This window comes from Eulemur rufifrons, chromosome 30 (assembly GCF_041146395.1).
Source record: "Eulemur rufifrons isolate Redbay chromosome 30, OSU_ERuf_1, whole genome shotgun sequence".
NCBI lineage: Eukaryota > Metazoa > Chordata > Mammalia > Primates > Lemuridae > Eulemur > Eulemur rufifrons.
The window spans coordinates 93,980,011-93,999,607 of record NC_091012.1 but is presented as its reverse complement, the minus strand read 5'-3'; the positions used below and the strand labels follow the sequence as shown (position 1 = coordinate 93,999,607).

Here is a 19,597-nt window from a genome sequence, read left to right as displayed (position 1 = left end):
ATTCCATTTATATGAAATGTCCAGAATAGGCCAATTCACATAGACAGACAGTAGATTAGGTTCACAGGGGCTGCAGGGAGGGAAGGATATGGGGGGAGTGACTACTAAGGGTATACAGTTTTATTGTGGGTGATGAAAATATTCTGGAATTAGATAGCGGTGATGATTGCATAACTTTGTAAATACACTAAAAATCACTGAATTATACACTTTAAATGGATGAACTTCATGTGATGTAAATTATATCTCAATAAAGAACACTGTTCTCCTCCATATTCTTTTTTTTTCTTTCAACATATTATGGGGGTACAAAAGTTTAGGTTACGTATATTTCCCTTGCCACCCCTCCCCCCTGAGTTAGAGCTTCAAGCGTGTCTATCCCCCAGACGGTGCGCATCGCACTCATTATGAATATATACACCCATCCCCTCCCCGCCATATGCCAGTCACCCAATTAATGTTATTCCTATATGTGCTCTTAGGTGTTGATCAGTGAAACCAATTTGATGGTGAGTACATGTGGTGCTTATTTTTCCATTCTTGGGATACTTCACTTAGTAGAATGGGTTCCAGCTCTATCCAGGAAAATACAGGAAGTGCTATATCACCATTGTTTCTTATAGCTGGGTCACTCTGTATTATTCTCATTTGTGAATGTCTTTCAAATTACATTTTAATAACTGTGTTATCTATGATAAACTCAAGTCTGTAGCCTACTCTTTCTGTGTTGCCACTTTTTGAATGGATGTGAAGACTTTAGTAAAAACAACGAGCTGTAGCAGATACAGAATATAGAAGTTTTATCTGTGTGAATCTATAAAAGACCAGTTTCATGGTCAGAGGGACTTACTGTAGAAAATGTGCTTCTTCTATTAGCATAAATTAGCTTTAGCATATCTTATCACTCTCAATTTTGATTTACATTTTGTAAAAGTTTGGTTTTTTTCCCCTTCCAAGTCCCAAACAATATCTTTAATGTTTTTTTTTTCAGCTTTAGCCACCACCCTTTGCTCATCAAGGAATAAAAATGGAGTTTCAAAATATAATTACATTTGCTTCCAACATTGGTGTACAGATGTAATTAGTGTAAGTCAATCAGGATTTCCTAGTATTTACGACTAGTTGTTAGTTGCCAGGTTTTATTTTGGCCTTGTGTGATACAATGAAGGACTAGTCCAATGGATCTATTAATAATTTCTAATTCTTGCTATGTTTCTTCTTTATGGCAGAACTTTAGGAAGGTTAATATACTTCACTGTGACTCGATTTCCTTATGTATCAAATGGAGATGATAACCTCTACCATGCAATATTGTGAGGAGGATACAGTATGACAATTGATATGAGAGCTCCTAAAATAGAACTCTGCACATAGATGGTGATAATGATGGTGGTAGTGGCGATGGTGGCAACTTATGTTGTTACTCATTGCATATATATTACATGCCAGGCACCGTGCTCAACACCTGACATGGATTAGCTCACTTAATCCACACAACAAACTGGTAGATAGATATTGTGAATATACCCATTTCATAGATGGGAAACTGTAGTTGCTCAATAAGTATGACTGTAGGTACTACAGTGGTGGTGTGTGACAAGTATTAGACAAATTTTAGCTTCTTTCCTTTCCATGAATATTATTCCTCTCTTCATCCAAGTCAGTTGTAGGTGTTCAGAGACTACTCTATTTTTATATGTGCATAGCACACATGTTGGCAAATTGTGACTAGGACATTTAAAGAAAGTGGAACAAAGAGCCTCAGGAAGCCCAGTATTTTTTAGCCCCAAGAAAGATCTGTAGACCACTGTAGTCCTTATCAGACAGAATATTGTCCTTTTTAGCTTCCCAAATGTGCAGAAGGCAAGAATCACCAGGTTTCAGATGCATTATTTCCTCATTGCCTAAGAAGTACAGGGAATAAAGTATAGCTTTCCAGGGCCAAGAGAGAAAAAAAGGGAGAAAATCATGTTATAGTCCTCTCCTACTTACTTCTTTTGGGGGGGCAGTTTATTTTCAGCTGGCCTGGGTATGCTTCTTGTATGATAATGTTCCATTCTCCTCCCCCTAGGCTGCCAGCTCCCACCTGTCTCTTTGCCATACCTGCTTGTTTCCAGGAGAAAGCAGCTGAAGCTTCCAGAGGGAATCTGAGTGTAGTTTAGTTCCCTTTGCCAGAAACACACCAACCCAGTTTTCTTCAAGCTGTGTTAATTTGTTCTCTCATTGGTTCATTCATCCATTCATTCATTCATAGATTTAATATTTAACAAACACTAATTAGAGGCCAAGCCATGTGCCAGGCACTGGAGATAGAACAGTGAACAAAACAAGTCCTGGCTACTCTTAAGGAACTGATAAAGACAAGTGAACCAGCAAACATCCTGGTCTGAAGGCTAGGTGCCTGATGTTCCTGATCCCATGATCACAAGGTATCTAGCCTAAGTCTCATCTTCCTCGCAGGAATACAGCCTAATAGAACCAAGTACTCAAGAATCAGTCATTTGGAAAGTAAGTCATGGATTCCTGGAAAACTAGTGCCAGGAGCGAGGCAGTAGAGTGAAATAAGCATGAAACATATAGTCAGAAGTTGTGGTATCTGGGCCAAGCTCTGTTGCTCATTGGCTGGCTAAGTCACTTAGCTTCTCTGCCTTCTTTTGCTCTGTCTGGAAATGGAATTAATGAAAATCTCTACTTGGCAGGGATGTTAGGAAGATTAAATAAGATACTGCTCAGTCACTCAGTATCCCCCCTTATCCTGATGTACTTAAAAGTATCTGAAATTATTTTATTTAACTTTTTTTATGAGTGTTTCATGCACTCCCCCCGCACCCCAATGGAAGCTCACTTAAGATAGGACTTTGTCCAACTTGTTTAATACTGTATGCCCAGCCTATGGCGTCTGGCTTATAGTAGGTGCTGAATATGATTTTAATGACAGAATGGATGATAATAAATGTGAATGTATTTTTAATTCATGAAATATTGTACATATTGTTTGTTGTTGTTCAAACTCTTAAATGAAAGATCTTCTAATCTAACCTCCTTATTTTATAGATATCACAAGGCAGTTTGGTGTATTATAAAGAGTTCAAATTACAACCCTGCTACTTTCTAGCTCCTCCATTTTAGACAAGTTACTTAACCTCCCTGAGCTTCCCTTGACTCATCTGTTTGCCTCACAGGGTCATTGTGCAGATGCCACAAGATAAGTGCATGTGAATGTGCCTTATGTGCTTGAAGTGCTCTACAAATATGAGTTTCATAAGATGAAAAAACTGAGGGTCAGGGGAAAAAGTGACTGGTCCAAGGCCACACAGTGAGTTAGTGTCTCTGTCTCCCCCCATCGCCCATGTGAGAACACAGCAAGAAGACAGCTGTCTGCAAGCCAGGAAGAGGAACCTCATCAGGAACCAAATTAGCTTGCACCTTGATTTTGGGATCTTGGACTTCCCAGATCCAGAATTTACAAAGTTAAGAGCCTTTGTCTGTTGTTTAAGCTACCCAAATTAGAGTATTTTGTTATTATCAGCCCAAGTTGAGACATATCCTAATACAATTACATTAAATAAAAAAAAATTTATAATGAACTATCAGGCTCCCAACTTCCAGTCTAGTATACTAAGGCACATCAAAGAGCAGAACAGTGGAGAAGAGTAGGCACCGACCAGGGTTAAGCGAAAGCAGCCTCCCTCTGGCTGCAACTTGTCTCGTCATAATGACAAAGAGGAACTCAGAAAGTACTATGCCAGAGACCACATGACCACTTTGCAGAATGGAAAGAACTTGTTTATCAAGTTGAACAATTTTATCTGTGTTTATCCAACAATGACAGCTCCACCAGCTTCTTAGCACTTCACTTTTACCTAGTTCAAAAAGATGCCAAGTATGACACATTTTCCTTCTCAGGTTTTATCCTAGATTACATTTTGTTCACCTCTGTGTTTATCTGTAATATAGAGTGTAAGGTAAGGTAGGAGTATGGCAAGTGGCTATTCTCCATTTCTACCAAGGACAGAGGAAAAAAGTAATCTAAGGGAGTTGGGTTAGATATGAGGAAGAACTTCATGACTGAAACATGAGAGATAATGTGATCAAATGGATATTGTAAAATCTTTGGCATTTTTTGAGAAAAGAAAGCGAGGTTTTCATTTGTCTTATATAGTTTAGTAGTGTCTTAATTTAGGACTCAAAAGTTGTTCATGGTCCATCTTGGCCTTCAAATTAAGATGCTCTTTGAGAGGTAACATGGCTGTTTTCAAACTCTGGTCTGTGGCTTAAGAGTGAGTGGAGGAGGAAAGAAAGAGGAAGGAGAGTTGAGGGAAAGGTGCCCAGGAAGTGTCAGGGCTAGACACCAGAAATTCATCAATGAATGCCACATGGTGGATGGGAACCAGACGCATACATGGATTAGTTGTGATATAAAATATAGGTGCTTTGAAAGTGGAGGCATAATCATATTCTATCTAGGGATACTGAGTCAGGAAGGGATTCGTGGAATAGGTGGTGGCCTTTTAGGCTGAGACCTGAATTATGAGATGATGTTGCAAAGGAGATAGATAGTTGGGGGCAAGGTGTGGCTGTTCAAATTGGAGGGAGCAGCAGGGTAAGCAAAGGCACAAAAAAATGAAATAGCAGGGTGAGATTGGAGAAGTGAAACAGGGTGGTATCACTGGAAGGTTATATGGAAAAGGTTGTGGAGGTGGTGAGATAAGGAGCTAGAAATAAGCTTTGCACACCCTGCTAGTGTGTGTATCCTGTAGGCCAAGTGGTTTTCACTTGGTTATTCAATAAAATTACAGATCCTCAGGTCTCACTTGTACTTTCAGATTGAGAAGAGCCCAAACTAAGTTGGGGTGGTATCAGTACTCCATATTGCTAATTCACTCTTCAGGGGATTCTAACTCATCAGTGAGTTAAGACCACTGCTATAAGCAATAGGTGGTTATTGAAAGCTGTTAGGGAGAGGAGATAGATACAGAAGCAGATGTTTTAGATAGGATTCCTCTGAGGTCCTGTGTAATTTATGGACTGGAGAGGATCCAGTAGGAAGAAGAAAGACTTGAATAAGGCAGTTTCAATTATGTTGAAGGCAAGGCTGTGTGTGTGTGTGTGTGTGTGTGTGTGTGTGTGTAGAGGAACTACTTAGGCGGTAAAATTAACAGGTATTAGTCACTGATTGACTGATTGGATGGCAGTGGTAGGTGGGGTACACTAAGGAAGTGTGTAACATTAAGTCCAGAATGACTCATAGTTTTCTGGGTTGAGTCATTGGGGATTGCCATCCGATGTGAGAAACTATATGGTTTAATAGTTGATCCTGGAGTCAGAGAGACTTGAGTTAAAATCTTGAAGCCATCATTTACTGTCTATGGATTTTATGCAGAACACTTAAGATTTTTGGACCTCAGTTATCCTATAAAATTAGAATAATGATGTATACCTCATGCATTTGTTGTAAAGATTAAATAAGATTAACATATGTAGAGTGTAGTATAGTAGCTGGGACATACAGGTTCCCAGTAAACATCAGCCGTTATTATTGTGCTATATGTTGTGATGTGTACTGGAATGAGATGGTGTACTTAGTTTCTGCCAATGACTGCTTTCCCCACAATCAAAATCAGTCTCTTATGTTGGGAGCAGGGCACTTTTCCCAAGTGTCAAGGTTAATACCTGGCCTTGTTTTGCCTTGGGCCAGGCCTCACTGTACATCTGTTTAAGAGATCAGGATAAGCTCTGTTCTTGCTGATTATCTCAATGGGGCTGTTTATCTAGCTTCTGTGGATTCTTTGGGCCAACATGAAATGTCTAACCTTGGCTTTCTGGTTGTGGATTGAGCTTGGAATCTCATCAGCATTTCATTGATACCCAAGTTGTGTCTGCTGACATGGTGCTATCTTCCTTCTTTGGGTTTCTGAAGCCCTCAGACACATAGCTGAACATTTTTCACATTTCATAAGCTACATCATCTGTTTTCCTTGCCTCAAAGTCACAAAAGGACTTTAAAGATAGGCTGATTTTTTTCCTAGTGTTTTTATAAGTTTTGGGTAAGGGTGAATGGTGGCTGCTGCTTTTCTGTCTTAACCAGTAGTGTCTGACAGCGGAGGCAGCATGATGATTGCGGAGCTCACTGGACTGGGAGTCAGATGCTCTAGACTCTAGTCCCAAGGTGAAGGGGGAGGGGGTGAGATGGAGAAAATGGAGAGAAATTGCCATTTATTTTGAGTGTGCGAGGCCCTTTTCCTTGTATTCTCTTATGCATTTGTCACAACACCCTGTTGAGGCTAGAATATTACTTTCCTTCTTTTGTAGGAAACTGATGAGTGGGGAAGTTAAGTTCATCCTGTGCCCAGCATTAATATGGCTAGTGATCAGTAATTGTGGGATTTGAACTCAAGTCTCTCTACCCAAAACCATTTGCTTTTCCTCTTGTGACACTCCAACTTACTATAAAATGTCTTTAACTCTGAGCCTCTTTTGCCTCAAGTGAGAAATGGGGATCTGTAACCCTTACTCTGAATGACAGTGAGTCTCCTCAGACCAGACTTAGGATAGGAGACAAGGATATTTGTATTTTTGGTCCCTAAGCATTATAAGTGCTTCTTATAGCATCTGGCACATAGTAGGGCACTCAATAAATATTTAATGATCTCTTTCCAGTGAGAGGATAGTTTCATAATGGGTGAGATCCATTTTGGTGGCTGCTATACTGTTTACTGCTTTTACATCTTTTAAAAGGATTCTAACAATAAATGTTGGCATGGAAGCAGAGAGACAGGAACACTCATACACTACTGGTGGGACTGAAAACTAGTGCAACCTCTGTGGAAAGCAATAGATACAAGTAGACCTACCGTTTGATCCAGCAATCCCATTATTGGGCATCTACCCAAAAGAACAAAAGACATTCTATAAAAAAGACATCTGCACTTGAATGTTTATAGCAGCACAATTCACAATTGCAAAGATGTGGAAACAACCCAAGTGCCCATGAATACATGAGTGGATTAGTAAAATGTGGTATATGTATACCATGAAGTACTACTCAGCTATAAGAAACAATGGTCAGTGAAACCAATTTGATGGTGAGTACATGTAATGCTTATTTTTCCATTCTTGGGATACTTCACTTAGTAGAATGGGTTTGAGCTCTATCCAGGAAAATACAAGAGGTGCTAAATCACCATTAATTCTTATAGCTGAGTAGTACTCCATGGTATGCATATACCACATTTTATTAATCTACTCATGTATTGATGGGCACTTGGGTTGTTTCCACATCTTTGCAATTGTGAATTGTGCTGCTATAAACATTTGAGTGCAGATGTCTTTTTAATAGAATATGGGAAAAATAAGCACCACATGTACTCACCATCAAATTGGTTTCACTGATCATCACCCAAGAGCACATTTAGGAATAACATTGATCGGGTGTCGGGCAGATGTGGGGGGAAGGGGATGGGTGTATACATACATAATAAGTGCAATGCGCACTGTCTATCGGATGGACCCACTTGAAGCTCTAACTCGGGGTGGCAGAGGGAGGGGCAAGGGCAATATACGTAACCTAAACTTTTGTATCCCCATAATATGCTGAAATAAAACTACAATAAAATAAAATAAAAGTATTCTAGAGTATAGCTGAATGACTGTTTGATGATAGTTGTTATATAGATTTTTCACAGGCTGTCCATTCCAGATTCTAAACCCTAGGAGAATCAAATATGCAAAATGCGACTAGAAATACTGTTCTACAACAGAACTATGGCATGGGAATCATAACACCTGGGTTCTGAGTCTTAGACTTGCTTCTTAATAACTGTTTCTCCTGCTCAATTCTCCTTCCCTCTGGGCTTGAAATTTTCCTGTGAACAATGATGAAGGAACTGGGATAGTTCAGTGGGGTTCAGCCCTAATAGTACATTAAAATCATTTGGGGAGCTTTGAAAAAAATGGATGCCTAGTCTACACCCCATTTCAACTAGAATAGGGAATGCCAGGAGGGCCACTGGCATTTTAAGAAAGCTCCCTCATGAGTTATTTGCATAGCTAAAGGTGAGAAACACTGGACTAGATGATCTCTAAGGGTCATCCAGCTTTGACAGTCAACAACAGACAATGCTATATAGAAAGGTGGATAAAGTATGGGCTTTGGAGTTAACCAGGCATGTATTCAAATCCTAGCTCTGCTACTTACTAGTAGTGCGATCTTGAAGAAATCACTCAATGCCTCTGTACCTCTGGCTCTTCATTTGTAAAATGGAGAAACACTATGTACCTTGCAGTAATAGTTGTGGGGATTAAGCACTTTTGCCAATGCTTAGGACATAGTAAGCCCTCAGTAAATAGTCTCTCTAGTATCAGAAGTTCAAATAGAGGATGTTCAGGAAAATATTGGTTCAATAAGATTTAACAGATAATTAAAATCAAGTCGTTTTTTTAATTTCCTGTTTCCTTGCAATGGATTGTGGAAACAGCTCTCAGGCCTAAGATTTGATGACACTGCAGAAAGCAATCTGGCTAGTCCTTCCATGGCCAATTGGCTATGATGGCTAGGAGGCCATTGGAAAAATTTTGGCTCACAGAAGACAACAAATGTGGCCTGGGAAATGCAAGGACATGACAGTAATAAGGATTTGTCTGTTCAGCCCCATTTCTGAGAGTAATTTCAAGAGAAAAAGACAGATTTGTAATGTTGGTGGGATACACTGATAAAAAACATTCTTGCTACCACCCCTGCAGCTGTCTTGGCATGTTTGTCAGTGATGTAAGCTACAGAAAATGGAAATCACTAGTAGGGCTATAACTGCCTAATACCTAATGACAAGTAATTGTTCTATTCATATTTGTGTGTTATACAAAGCTGTGTCTATATGTAAAGTTTGAGACTTAAATATGCATTGGAACCAAGGACACCCCATTTGGTCTCTTAATTTGATTTCAGAGTAAATATTTGATGAATATGTAAAGCGTCTAGTGTGATCAGTAATAGGACTAAGTACATGGTAGGCATTACCCCCTAGTATCTGCAGACAAAACAAATTTTCTCTTTGTGTAGTAATCACCATCTTGGCCCTTTTTACAGAATTTCTCTTGCTACACTTTGCATTAACCATTTGTGTGCTTGTTTTAGCCCCAAACAGGCCATGAAGCTCCTTGATGAAAAAGGGGCTGTGTCTTTCTCATCTTTATAGCCATAATTTAGCAGAACTGTCCCTTAATAATGTATGAATTATTGAATGAAGGAATTAATGGATGAATGAATAAATGAAGAGTATGAGTAATCTCTCTTCTCTCTTCCTTTATCATGGGGACTAGTGTGTATACATGGGGGGATGATTTTTATATCACATTAAATATAACCTGACTTGGAAGGTAAGACTTACAGAATGGTGGAGTGCAGACCTCCACAAATCTATCCTTTCATAAAAGCAATAAAAACACTAGCAAAAATTATAAAAATTAACTTTTCGGCCGGGCGCGGTGGCTCACGCCTGTAATCCTAGCACTCTGGGAGGCCGAGGTGGGCGGATCGTTTGAGCTCAGGAGTTCGAGACCAGCCTGAGCAATAGCGAGACCCCATCTCTACTAAAAATAGAAAGAAATTATATGGACAGCTAAAAATATATATAGAAAAAATTAGCCGGGCATGGTGGTGCATGCCTGTAGTCCCAGCTACTCGGGAGGCTGAGACAGGAGGATCGCTTGAGCCCAGGACTTTGAGGTTGCTGTGAGCTAGGCTGACGCCACGGCACTCACTCTAGCCTGGGCAACAGAGTGAGACTCTGTCTGAAAAAAAAAAATTAACTTTTCCAGAACTCTGTAAAGAAAACAAAGGCTTGCAACAATCTGAGAAGCATTTATTCAAGAAAAACTGCTGTAAGTCCTCAGATCACAATGGAAATAATTAGAAATTAGTAACAAAGGGAGATTTTTGGAAATTCACAAACTTGTGGAATTAAACAACATGCTTCTAAATAAACAGTGGATAAAAGAAAAAAGTGAAAGGGAAATGAGGAAATACTTTGAGACAAATGAAAATGAAAATGCATCTTACCAAAATTTATGGGATACAGTTAAGCTAAAGGGAAATTTATAGCTTAAAGGGAAATTTATAGCTATAAATGCCTGTATTAACAAAGACAAAAGATCTCAAGTTGATAACTTAACCTTCCACCTTAGGAAACTAGAAAAGGAAGAGCAAACTAAAAACAAAGAAAGCAGGAAGAACGTTTAATAAAAGATTACAGAGGAAATAAATGAAATATAGAGTAGAAAAACATTATAGTCAATGAAATAAAAAATTGGTTCTTTGAAAAGATCAGCAAAATTAACAAACCTTTAGTCAGATTGACTAAGAAAAAAAGAGAGAAGATTGAAATTACCAGAATAAACAATGAAAGTGGGGCCATCACTGCCTACCTTAGAAAATATTTTAAAAGAATCAAAAGGGAATACTATGAAGAACTGCATGCTAAAAAATTAGATAAACCTGTATGACATGGACAAATACCCAGAGACATACGAACTTTCTAAACTGACTCATAAAGAAAGAAAAAATCTGAATAGGCCTATAACAACTAAAGAGAGTAGATTAGTAATTCTTTAAGATATTACTCACAAAAAAAGCCCAGGTCCAGAAGTCTTCACGGGTGAACTCTATCAAACATTTAAGGAGGTTTTCATACAAATCCTTCACAAATTCTTTCAAAAAATAGAAGAGGCAGGAACACTTGCCAGCTAATTCTGGGAGGTCAATGTTACCCTGTTAACAAAACCAAAGATATGACACAATAAGAAAACTACAGACCAATATCACTTTTGAATGTATTAATAGATAAATAAAAAAACTCAACAAAATACTAGCAAACCAAATCCAGCAACAAGTATTAATAAAAAGGATTATAAACAGTGACCAAGTAGGATTTATTTCAGGAATACAAGGTTGGTTTAACATCTGAAAATCAGCTAATATAATATACCATGTTAAAATAATAAAGGACAACAGTGCCATGATCATCTCAATAGATACAGAAAAAAAAAACATTTTACAAAAACCCAACACTTTTTCATGACTAAAACACTCAAAAAAAACTAGGAAAAAGAGGGAACATTTTTAACCTAATAATGGACATCTGTGAAAAACTTACAGCTAACATCATACTAATAGTGCCAGACTGAAGTTTTTCCCTATAAAATCAGGAACAAAATAAGAATGTTCTCTCACAATTTCTATTCACTATTGTACTAGAGGTTCAAGACAAGGCAATTAGGCAAGAAAAAGAAGTAAAAGGCATCCAGATTGGAAAACAAGTAAAATTATCTATGTTCACAGATGATCTTATATGTAGAAAATCCTAAGAAATCCACAGTAAATTATTAGAACTAATAAACAGGTTCAAAAAGGTTGCAGAATGCAAGATTGATGTGCAAAAATCAATTATATTTCTATACTCTGGCAATGAACAATCTGAAAATGAAATTAAGAAATCAGTTCATTCACAATATCATCAAAGTACCAGAATACTTACAAATAAATTTAATAAAATAAGTGCAAGACTGAAAACTACAAAACATTGTGGAAAGGAATTTATGATCTAAATAAATAGAAAAATATCCCATGTTTATGTACCAGAAGACTTAATATTAAGACAGCAGTATGCCTTAAGGATTGAAGGAAATCCCTATCAAAATCCTAGCTAACTTTGTAGCAGAAAATAAAAAGCTGACCCTAAAATTGTTATTGACATACAAAGAACCTAGAATAGTCAAAATAATCTTGAGAAAGAAGAGCAAAGTTGGAGGACTCACACTTCCTGATTCCAAACCTTATTAGAGTGTGTGGTATTGGCATAAACATGCTAAGTGAAATAAGCAAGTTATAGATGAATAGAATATAATTGAGGATACAAAAATAAACCTTTACATTTATGGTCAGTTGATTTTCAACAATGTTGGCAAAACCATTCCTTGGGGGGAAAAATAATCTTTTCAACAATGGAACAACTCGATATCCACATGCAAGTAAATGAAGTTGGACTACTTCAAACCTACACAAAAATGATACCAAAATGTATCATGGACCTAAATGCTAGAGCTAAGATCATAAATCTCAGAAGAAAATATATGGGATAAATCTCCATGACCCTGCATTGGCAATGATTTCTTGGCTATAACACCAAAAGTGTAAGCAACCAAAGAAAAAACTGATGAATTGAACTTCATCAAATTTGAAAATATTTGTACTACAAATGATACCATCAATAAAATTAAATTCACTGGGCATTGTAGCTCATGCCTATAATTCTAACACTTTGGGAGACTGAGGTGGGAGGATTGCTTGAGGCCAGGAGTGGGAGACCACTCTGGGCAACATAGCAAGACCGTGTATCTACAAACAATAAATAAATAAATTAGCTGGGCATGGGGGCATGCACCTGTAGTCCTTGCTACTCAAGAGGTTGAAGCAGGAGGATCACTTGAGCTCAGGAATTCAAGGCTACAGGGAGCCATGATTGCGCCACTGTACTCCAGCCTGGGCAACAGAGACCCTGTCTCTAAAAATAATAAAAATTAAAAAATAAAGTGAAAATCCAGTCCATAGAATGAAAGAAAATATTTGCAAATCATATATAGGATTTAACTAGACATTTCTCCATATAAGATATACAAATGAAAAAATGATCAACACCATTAGTCATTAGGGAAATGCAGCTTAAGACCAAATTGAGATACCACTTCACACCAATTAGGATGACTATAGTAAAAAAGAAAAAGTAACAAGTGTTGGCTTGGATGTAGGGAAATTGGAATCCTTATATAATACATAGCTGATAAAATATAAAATGGTGCACCCACTTTGGAAAACAGCCTGGAAGTTTCTTCAAATGTTCCTATTTGAGCTAGCATTCTATTTCAAGATATGTACTCAAGAGAAATTAAAACATGTCCATACAAAAACCTGTATACAAATGCTCATTGCAGCATTACTTATAATAGCCAAAGAATGGAAGAAACCAAAATGTCCAACTGGTGAATGGAAAAACAAAATGTGGTATATCCATAAAATGGAATATTATCTGACAATAATAGAAAATGTACTGATTCATGCTACAACGTGGATGAACTTTGAAAGCATGCTAAGTGAAATAAGCAAGTCACAAAAGACCATATATTGTATGATTTTATTTACATTAAATATTAATAAAAGAAATATTATTAGAGACAGAAAGGAAAGTAGTGTTACCAGGGTCTGGGAGGGGGGGCTAATGGGGAGTGGCTGCTAATAAATATGAAGTTACTTTAGGGGATGATGAAATTGTTCTAAAATTAATCTCTTGGTAATAGATGTGAATATAATAAAATGGATGAATTTTATGGTATGTGAATTATATCTCAATAAAACAATTTAAAACAACCTAATTGAATTAAAACCAGGTTATAACATAAATATTATATGGCAGTTTAGAATAATGACAGAATATGGATTGAGGGGGGATAGTCCCAGATATGAATTATGGTTTTGTCACTTATTCACTGTATGAACTTAGACCAGTCATTTGCTTTCTCTAAGTCTCAGTTTGTATATCTGCAAAAAAGAGGTAATTATACCACCTCAGAGGTAGCTTTCAGAACCTAGTTCATCTCTATCTCTCCTCTCTACAGTTATCTCATGAGATTATTATAATAATGATCATTTATTAAGTACTGTGCCAGCAATGGTATGGGCTGCTTTACCTCCACAACCTTATTGAATCTTCATAGCAGTCTTATGAGGTCTATATTTCTTTATTAATTTTGCATGTGAAGAAATAGAAGGCAAATGACTTGTTCAAGGTCATTCTGTTATCAGGTGGCAAGAGATGGGCATGAAAACCAGATCTTCTACCTATATGTCTTTCCACTTCAACCAAAGGAATGGTTGAAGAGAATTGGAGATCTAGGAACTAAACTTGAGTAATGCTTTTAAAAGAAAACACTGATGTCCTAATCAATGAACAGCCATCAAATTTAAAATCTCACGTTGGCAGTGGGGAAAGAAGCTACCTGTCATGTGCCTTTACTTCCCCAACTTTTCCACCAAAATAGTCCTTGTAACCACAAAGAAGTAGGCACAAGGGATCTATGAGGAGAGAATAATTTTGAACTCTCTGATTTTATCTTAAAAAGTTCATAGGGATGTCATTATATTCCACATATGATTAATAAAAAATATTTTAGGTTATTAATACTAAACATCGGAAAAAGTATCATACTCTATAAAGATGTTTGGTGATTTCCTAAACCCATTGTAGTTTGAAAAGGAGGTAGGTATGAAAAGAATGTATAAGAAAGAAAGATATGCTTTTACACATCTAGGTGCATGTGCGCGCTCTCTCTCTCTCTCTCTCTCTGTGACTCTCACTCTATCTCTATCTCTCTTCATGTATTGACCTTTCTTTAAAAGCTCTGTATATCCAAGAAGGATGCTCTTTTTATTGTTAGTATATTAGACATTTTCTTTTTTTATCGTAAGACAAAAAGTTAAGGTAACCAAAACTTGCAATGCACCTGCCATGTGGCAGGCAAAGAGGGAAGGGCTTTACATGTATTATTTAATGTAATTCTCACAGAAACCCTCTAGAGTAGAAAGTATTCCCAACTCTCCAGATGAGGCAAATGGAGCTCAGAGAGCCTTAAAGACTTTCCTCAAAATTCAGTGGTGGAGGCAGGATTCCATTCCAGGTCTGGCTGGCTTCAAAGCCCTGTTGAGTTGACATTCCCCTCCCAAACAAGGAAGACTGATCTGTGGCTTTTGCATTTCACCCTGGTTCCACAGTCATTGGGGGACTTGTTTAAATGAGTCAGACTCTTCAAAGTATTCCCAAGTCCTCCTTCCTAGAGAAAGTTGGGCTGGAGGAGGGTGGAGCAGGGAGAGGAGGGGAGAGAAAAAGGGAGACAGTTGGGGAGGGAGAGAGAGGTTGAAGATCTCAGCTGGGTGCTGAGGGTTCCTAAGCCCAACTTCCCCATAGTTGAACTGGAATCTGCAGGCCAACAGCTTCTAGTAATCCATTTTTATTTAATTAATTGTGAAACTATTGAAAAATAGCAAGGGGTGTTCTGATTCAGAAACCTTCCATTGTATATGGCAGTGCTTTTGCTTCAGACTCATAAAACCAAATGCCCTGCCTCGGGATAAGTGAGCATGTAAACCAGGGTAGGTGGGAAGAAACACAATGTCATATGTAAATTCTGCACTTGTTCTCAAAGCAAAACTCTACTGTATTTGCAATTGGTATGTTATTTAGTGGCTATTTGAAACTTCTGAGGTTTTTCTTTTATTATGTGCTGTTATAGTCATATAAAAGAATGCATGTAACATATAAATTATACAGCATAACAATAAAATGAACACTCATGAGCCCTGACTACTGAGATTAACAATATCATTGCATCAACCCTACTAGAATGAAAGCTCTGTGAGGGCATGGATTTTTGTCCGTTTTGTTCACCACTGTATCCCCAGGACCTAGAACGGTGCCTGATATGTAATAGGAGCTTAATAAATATTTTTATTTTTTTATTTTTTTAAATAAATATTTTTAAATAAATGCATAAATAAATCTTTTTTCCATATATCATCACCCCCAGCCTCACCTCAGAGGTAACCACTGTCCTATATTTGGGGTTTATCATTCCCTCACATTTTGATGGGTTCATATATACATTCCCAAATAACATATTTTTTGCTTTTGCTTCTTTTTGAACTTTATGTGATGGAATCATATTGTATGTATGCTATTATGAATTATGTCTTCTATACAACATTAGCATGTCACATTCACCTATGTATTCCATTCCTTGTTATTGTTGAATTGTATTTTATTGGATGAGTGTGCCATAATTTATTTATTCTTTCTCCTGTCAGTGGATGTTTATCATTTCTGATTTTATAAACAAAACTTCTATCACCATTCCTGTACCTGCCTCCTGGTACACATGTGAATAAGTTTCTCTAGGATATAAACCTGGGAGAGAAACAGCAGTTAGAATTTTCATTTCCAATACCCAAAGGTCAGTCCATGAGTCAGAACTGCAGTGTATGCCCTTTGTCCATATTAGGTGAGAGTCAGTGAGAGTGCTATCCAAAATATTTAGCCAGAGAGAGGCAGAGGGGAAGGGGAGACTGGTCTGGTGAGGCCAAGAGTTATTATCTCAAGCCTCTAGTCAAAATGGGTTGTGATTAGTAAAAGTCCATATTCTGAAATCTCCTTCATTATTTCTCTTTCTCCTCTTCCTCCATTATAGCTATTTTTGTGCAAAATGCACTTTAGTAAACTCATATATAATAAATAAAATGTTGATGAGTTTTTTTCAGTCATTCATTGATTGTAAATTTGACTAATTAAACAAGTTTAATTGTATGTTAAATTTTCCTATGGATTAAAATTTCTATTTCTTTAAAAAATATTTTACTATTAAGAACACTTAACATGATATCTACCTGCATAACAAAATTTTAAGTGCACAATACTGTATTGTTAACTATAGGCACAATGTTCCACAGAAGATCTCTAGAATTTATTCATCATGCTGGGCACGGTGGTTCATGCTTGTAATCCCAACAATTTTGGAGGCCAAGTGGGAGGATCACTTGAGCCCTGGAGTTCAAGATCAGCCTGGACAGCATAGTGAGACCCAGTTTCTAAAAAAAAAAAAAATTCAGCTGGGAGTGGTGGCATGTACCTGTAGTGCTAGCTCTTTGGGAGGCTGAGGCAGGAGTATCACTTGAGCTCAGGAATTGTAGGTTGCAGTGAGCTATGGTTACACCACTGCACTGTAGCCTGGGTGACAGAGCAAGACTCTGTCTCCAAATTAAAATAAGAACACTTCATATGAGATTTACATAATAACAAAATTTTAAGTGCACAATACTGTGTTGTTAGCCATAGGCACAATGTTGCACAAAAGATCTCTAGAACTTATTCATTTTCCTTAACTGAAACTTTATAGCCATTGAGCAGCAACTCCTCATTTCTATTTTTAAAATCCCTTTACAAAAGGACCTCTTACTTACTTTCTGCTTGTTTCCATTTTGTTTATCTGATATCTATTTCATAACCACATCATAATAATTATCATTTATCATCATCTGATTTACTCATACATACCTTTGTGTCTTTCAAAAAATAATCCTTTCTTTGAGGTGCTCCCTCATCTGTATCGGTCTGCACTCTGCTTATTATATCATTTACTATGTTATTTTACAGTTGTTTCCTTTCTATTTTTCTTCTCTACTAGGTGGTAGTTGCTTAGGGGCAAGGACGGTATCTCAATCATCACTATACCCCAGCACCTATTCCTATGCCTGGTCCACAGGGTTAGGTGCTAAGGGTTGAGTTGAATCAATCTACCTTATCTCAACCTTCATTTTCATTACATGGTTTGTCAGTGATTAAGATTCACACTTTGAAGTCAGACTTACCTAGGATGGAATCCTGGAATTTCCGATTACTAGATGTGTGGTCTTGGACAAGTTTACTCAATTGTTCTGAGCATCAGTTTCCTCTTCTGCAATATAGGGATGATACAGAGCTACTTGGCAGGGTTACTAGGAAAATTAAATGAGGTGATGTATATGAAATGGCCTGGCACATAGAGTGCCTAAACATATGTCCTTCTGATTCTATTTCAACTGTTTGCACTAGTTACAGAAGTCAAAAAAAAGTGGGAAGAAGAGGAATATCCTTGTGAAGAATTTCTGCTGCTTCTCCTTGTTTCAGGACTAAGGATGAGGTCACTGCTTTCACCCAAGGAAATGACAATTTTAACCAAAAGAATATCATTCTTAGCATTTAGCTGAATTGTATATTGGAAGCCAGCTCCTTTCCTGAGGAGCTTATAGCCCTGCTAGCCTTGATTTGGTGGACAGACTCCTATTGGCTTTCTAATTAGGGTTGGAGATGGAAAACTTATGGGAAGAAAAAATAGGCCACCACAGCCAGCCACTGGGTTTGCATATCAGCAGAACTTTTCAAGTGTTTTCTGTTGTACTTGGGACTTGAATAAAGGCTGATATTTGTGTCTTGAAGATAAAGTGCTTGTAATGTGTTGCCTGAGTGAAACCTTTCTTTGCTCTTGCCTTGCCAGGGCTTCTCACTTGGGGTTGAGGGAAGGATATAACCTTTCATGCTTTCTTGAATTCTCATGACTGGGCTGAGCATGATAACCAAATTGCCATTGGTAGAAAGTAAGTATGAGTAGCAAGAAGACAATGGGGTAGTGGAAACTGTGTTGGACTTAGAGTCTTTGGAGTCAGATAGTCCTGGGCTTGATGTCCAATTGTCCTGGACTTCTCCTCTCTGAGTCTTACTTTTTTCATCTGTACAATGGATGTAATAATTAGAAGATAAGCTTGTCTCACAGAGTTGCTGTGAGGTGTTGAAATCACCCAACACAACAAACAAGCTCCCATTATGGCTTATTTTCCTTTTCTCTTTAGTAAGCAAGAATAAAATATAGCAGTTGCACTCCTGTGGATGAGAGTATAGGTGATTGTCATCTATCTGAGGCAAATTAACCCAGGATGTCATTTAAGTGTTGTTTAACGCTTAAGCATAGGACATAGGAAAGTCAAAAGTTGACCTTTGGGTCATAAGAGCCATTCAATTTGTTCAAACTTGAATCAATTACCTAACTGATTAATGGGAAACTGATAATTACCCTTCCATGAAGGTTTTAGGATTGGCTTTCTGGCCTTTCCCCTTTGTGTCCATCTGGAAGATATCAGACATATATCTTTTTGGAGACAGACAAACAGACAAGGTGACTTCTGAAGTTCTGTCCTTGCCCAAGGAACAAATGAGCCTTTTAATGGCCACATGTTGTTGATGATAGCTTAAAAGATGTCTAGCATCACTGTGCATCATTTCTCAACAAAAGCCTCAAATATAGGGATTCTACTGCCATATGTTGTAGAATGGTGGCGAGGGGATGTCCATGTGATGTAGAGAGATTTCCTCCCTCCTAAGGAAAAGGAGGGAATGGGGATAAAAGACCAATGAAGACTGGTATGATAGTACTAATCACAATCCTTCACTTCTGTATTCATTCAAAGGGCCTTTTATCCTATATATTATTTCTAATATTTCTGCCACCCACTGACATGTGTTGCATTGCTTTTTTTGTCTTTCCAGTTTGGAGACTGCCAGGGACCATGTTTTGCCCATTGACTATTACTTTCCACCCCAGAAGACCTGCCTTATCTGTGGGGATGAAGCTTCTGGCTGTCACTATGGAGCTCTCACTTGTGGAAGCTGCAAGGTCTTCTTCAAAAGAGCTGCTGAAGGTAAAGGGTCTTACACACTCCCTTCTATTTCACTTTCTCCTTTATTTTCCAGAGAGAAACACTAACCTTCCAGGGCTCAGGATTTTATGATCTCAGAGAGAAGGTCATTGGCAGGGCCCTGTTAAAGAACCTGTGAGCCTAAAGAAGCAAATTTTCAGACTTGCTGGCCCCCTGGCTTCAGCAGCCTTGGCTGTATAGGCAATGTAGGCAGTGAAGGTGGTCCCAGCTGGTGCTTGGGGCTCAGTGGGTACTAGAAATGAAAGAAAATTA

At 37.8% G+C, this 19,597-nt stretch overlaps 1 protein-coding gene across 2 annotated transcripts in view; it reads left to right on the top strand.

The window, feature by feature from the left end:
* The window catches only part of AR (androgen receptor), a 172,590-nt gene that overhangs the window by 74,595 nt on the left and 78,398 nt on the right, over positions 1-19,597 (top strand). For both annotated transcript variants that reach the window (XM_069463851.1, XM_069463852.1), the window contains exon 2: positions 19,176-19,327. In XM_069463851.1, coding sequence (XP_069319952.1) covers positions 19,176-19,327 — 152 coding nt within the window. The remainder of the gene's footprint in view (positions 1-19,175; positions 19,328-19,597) is intronic.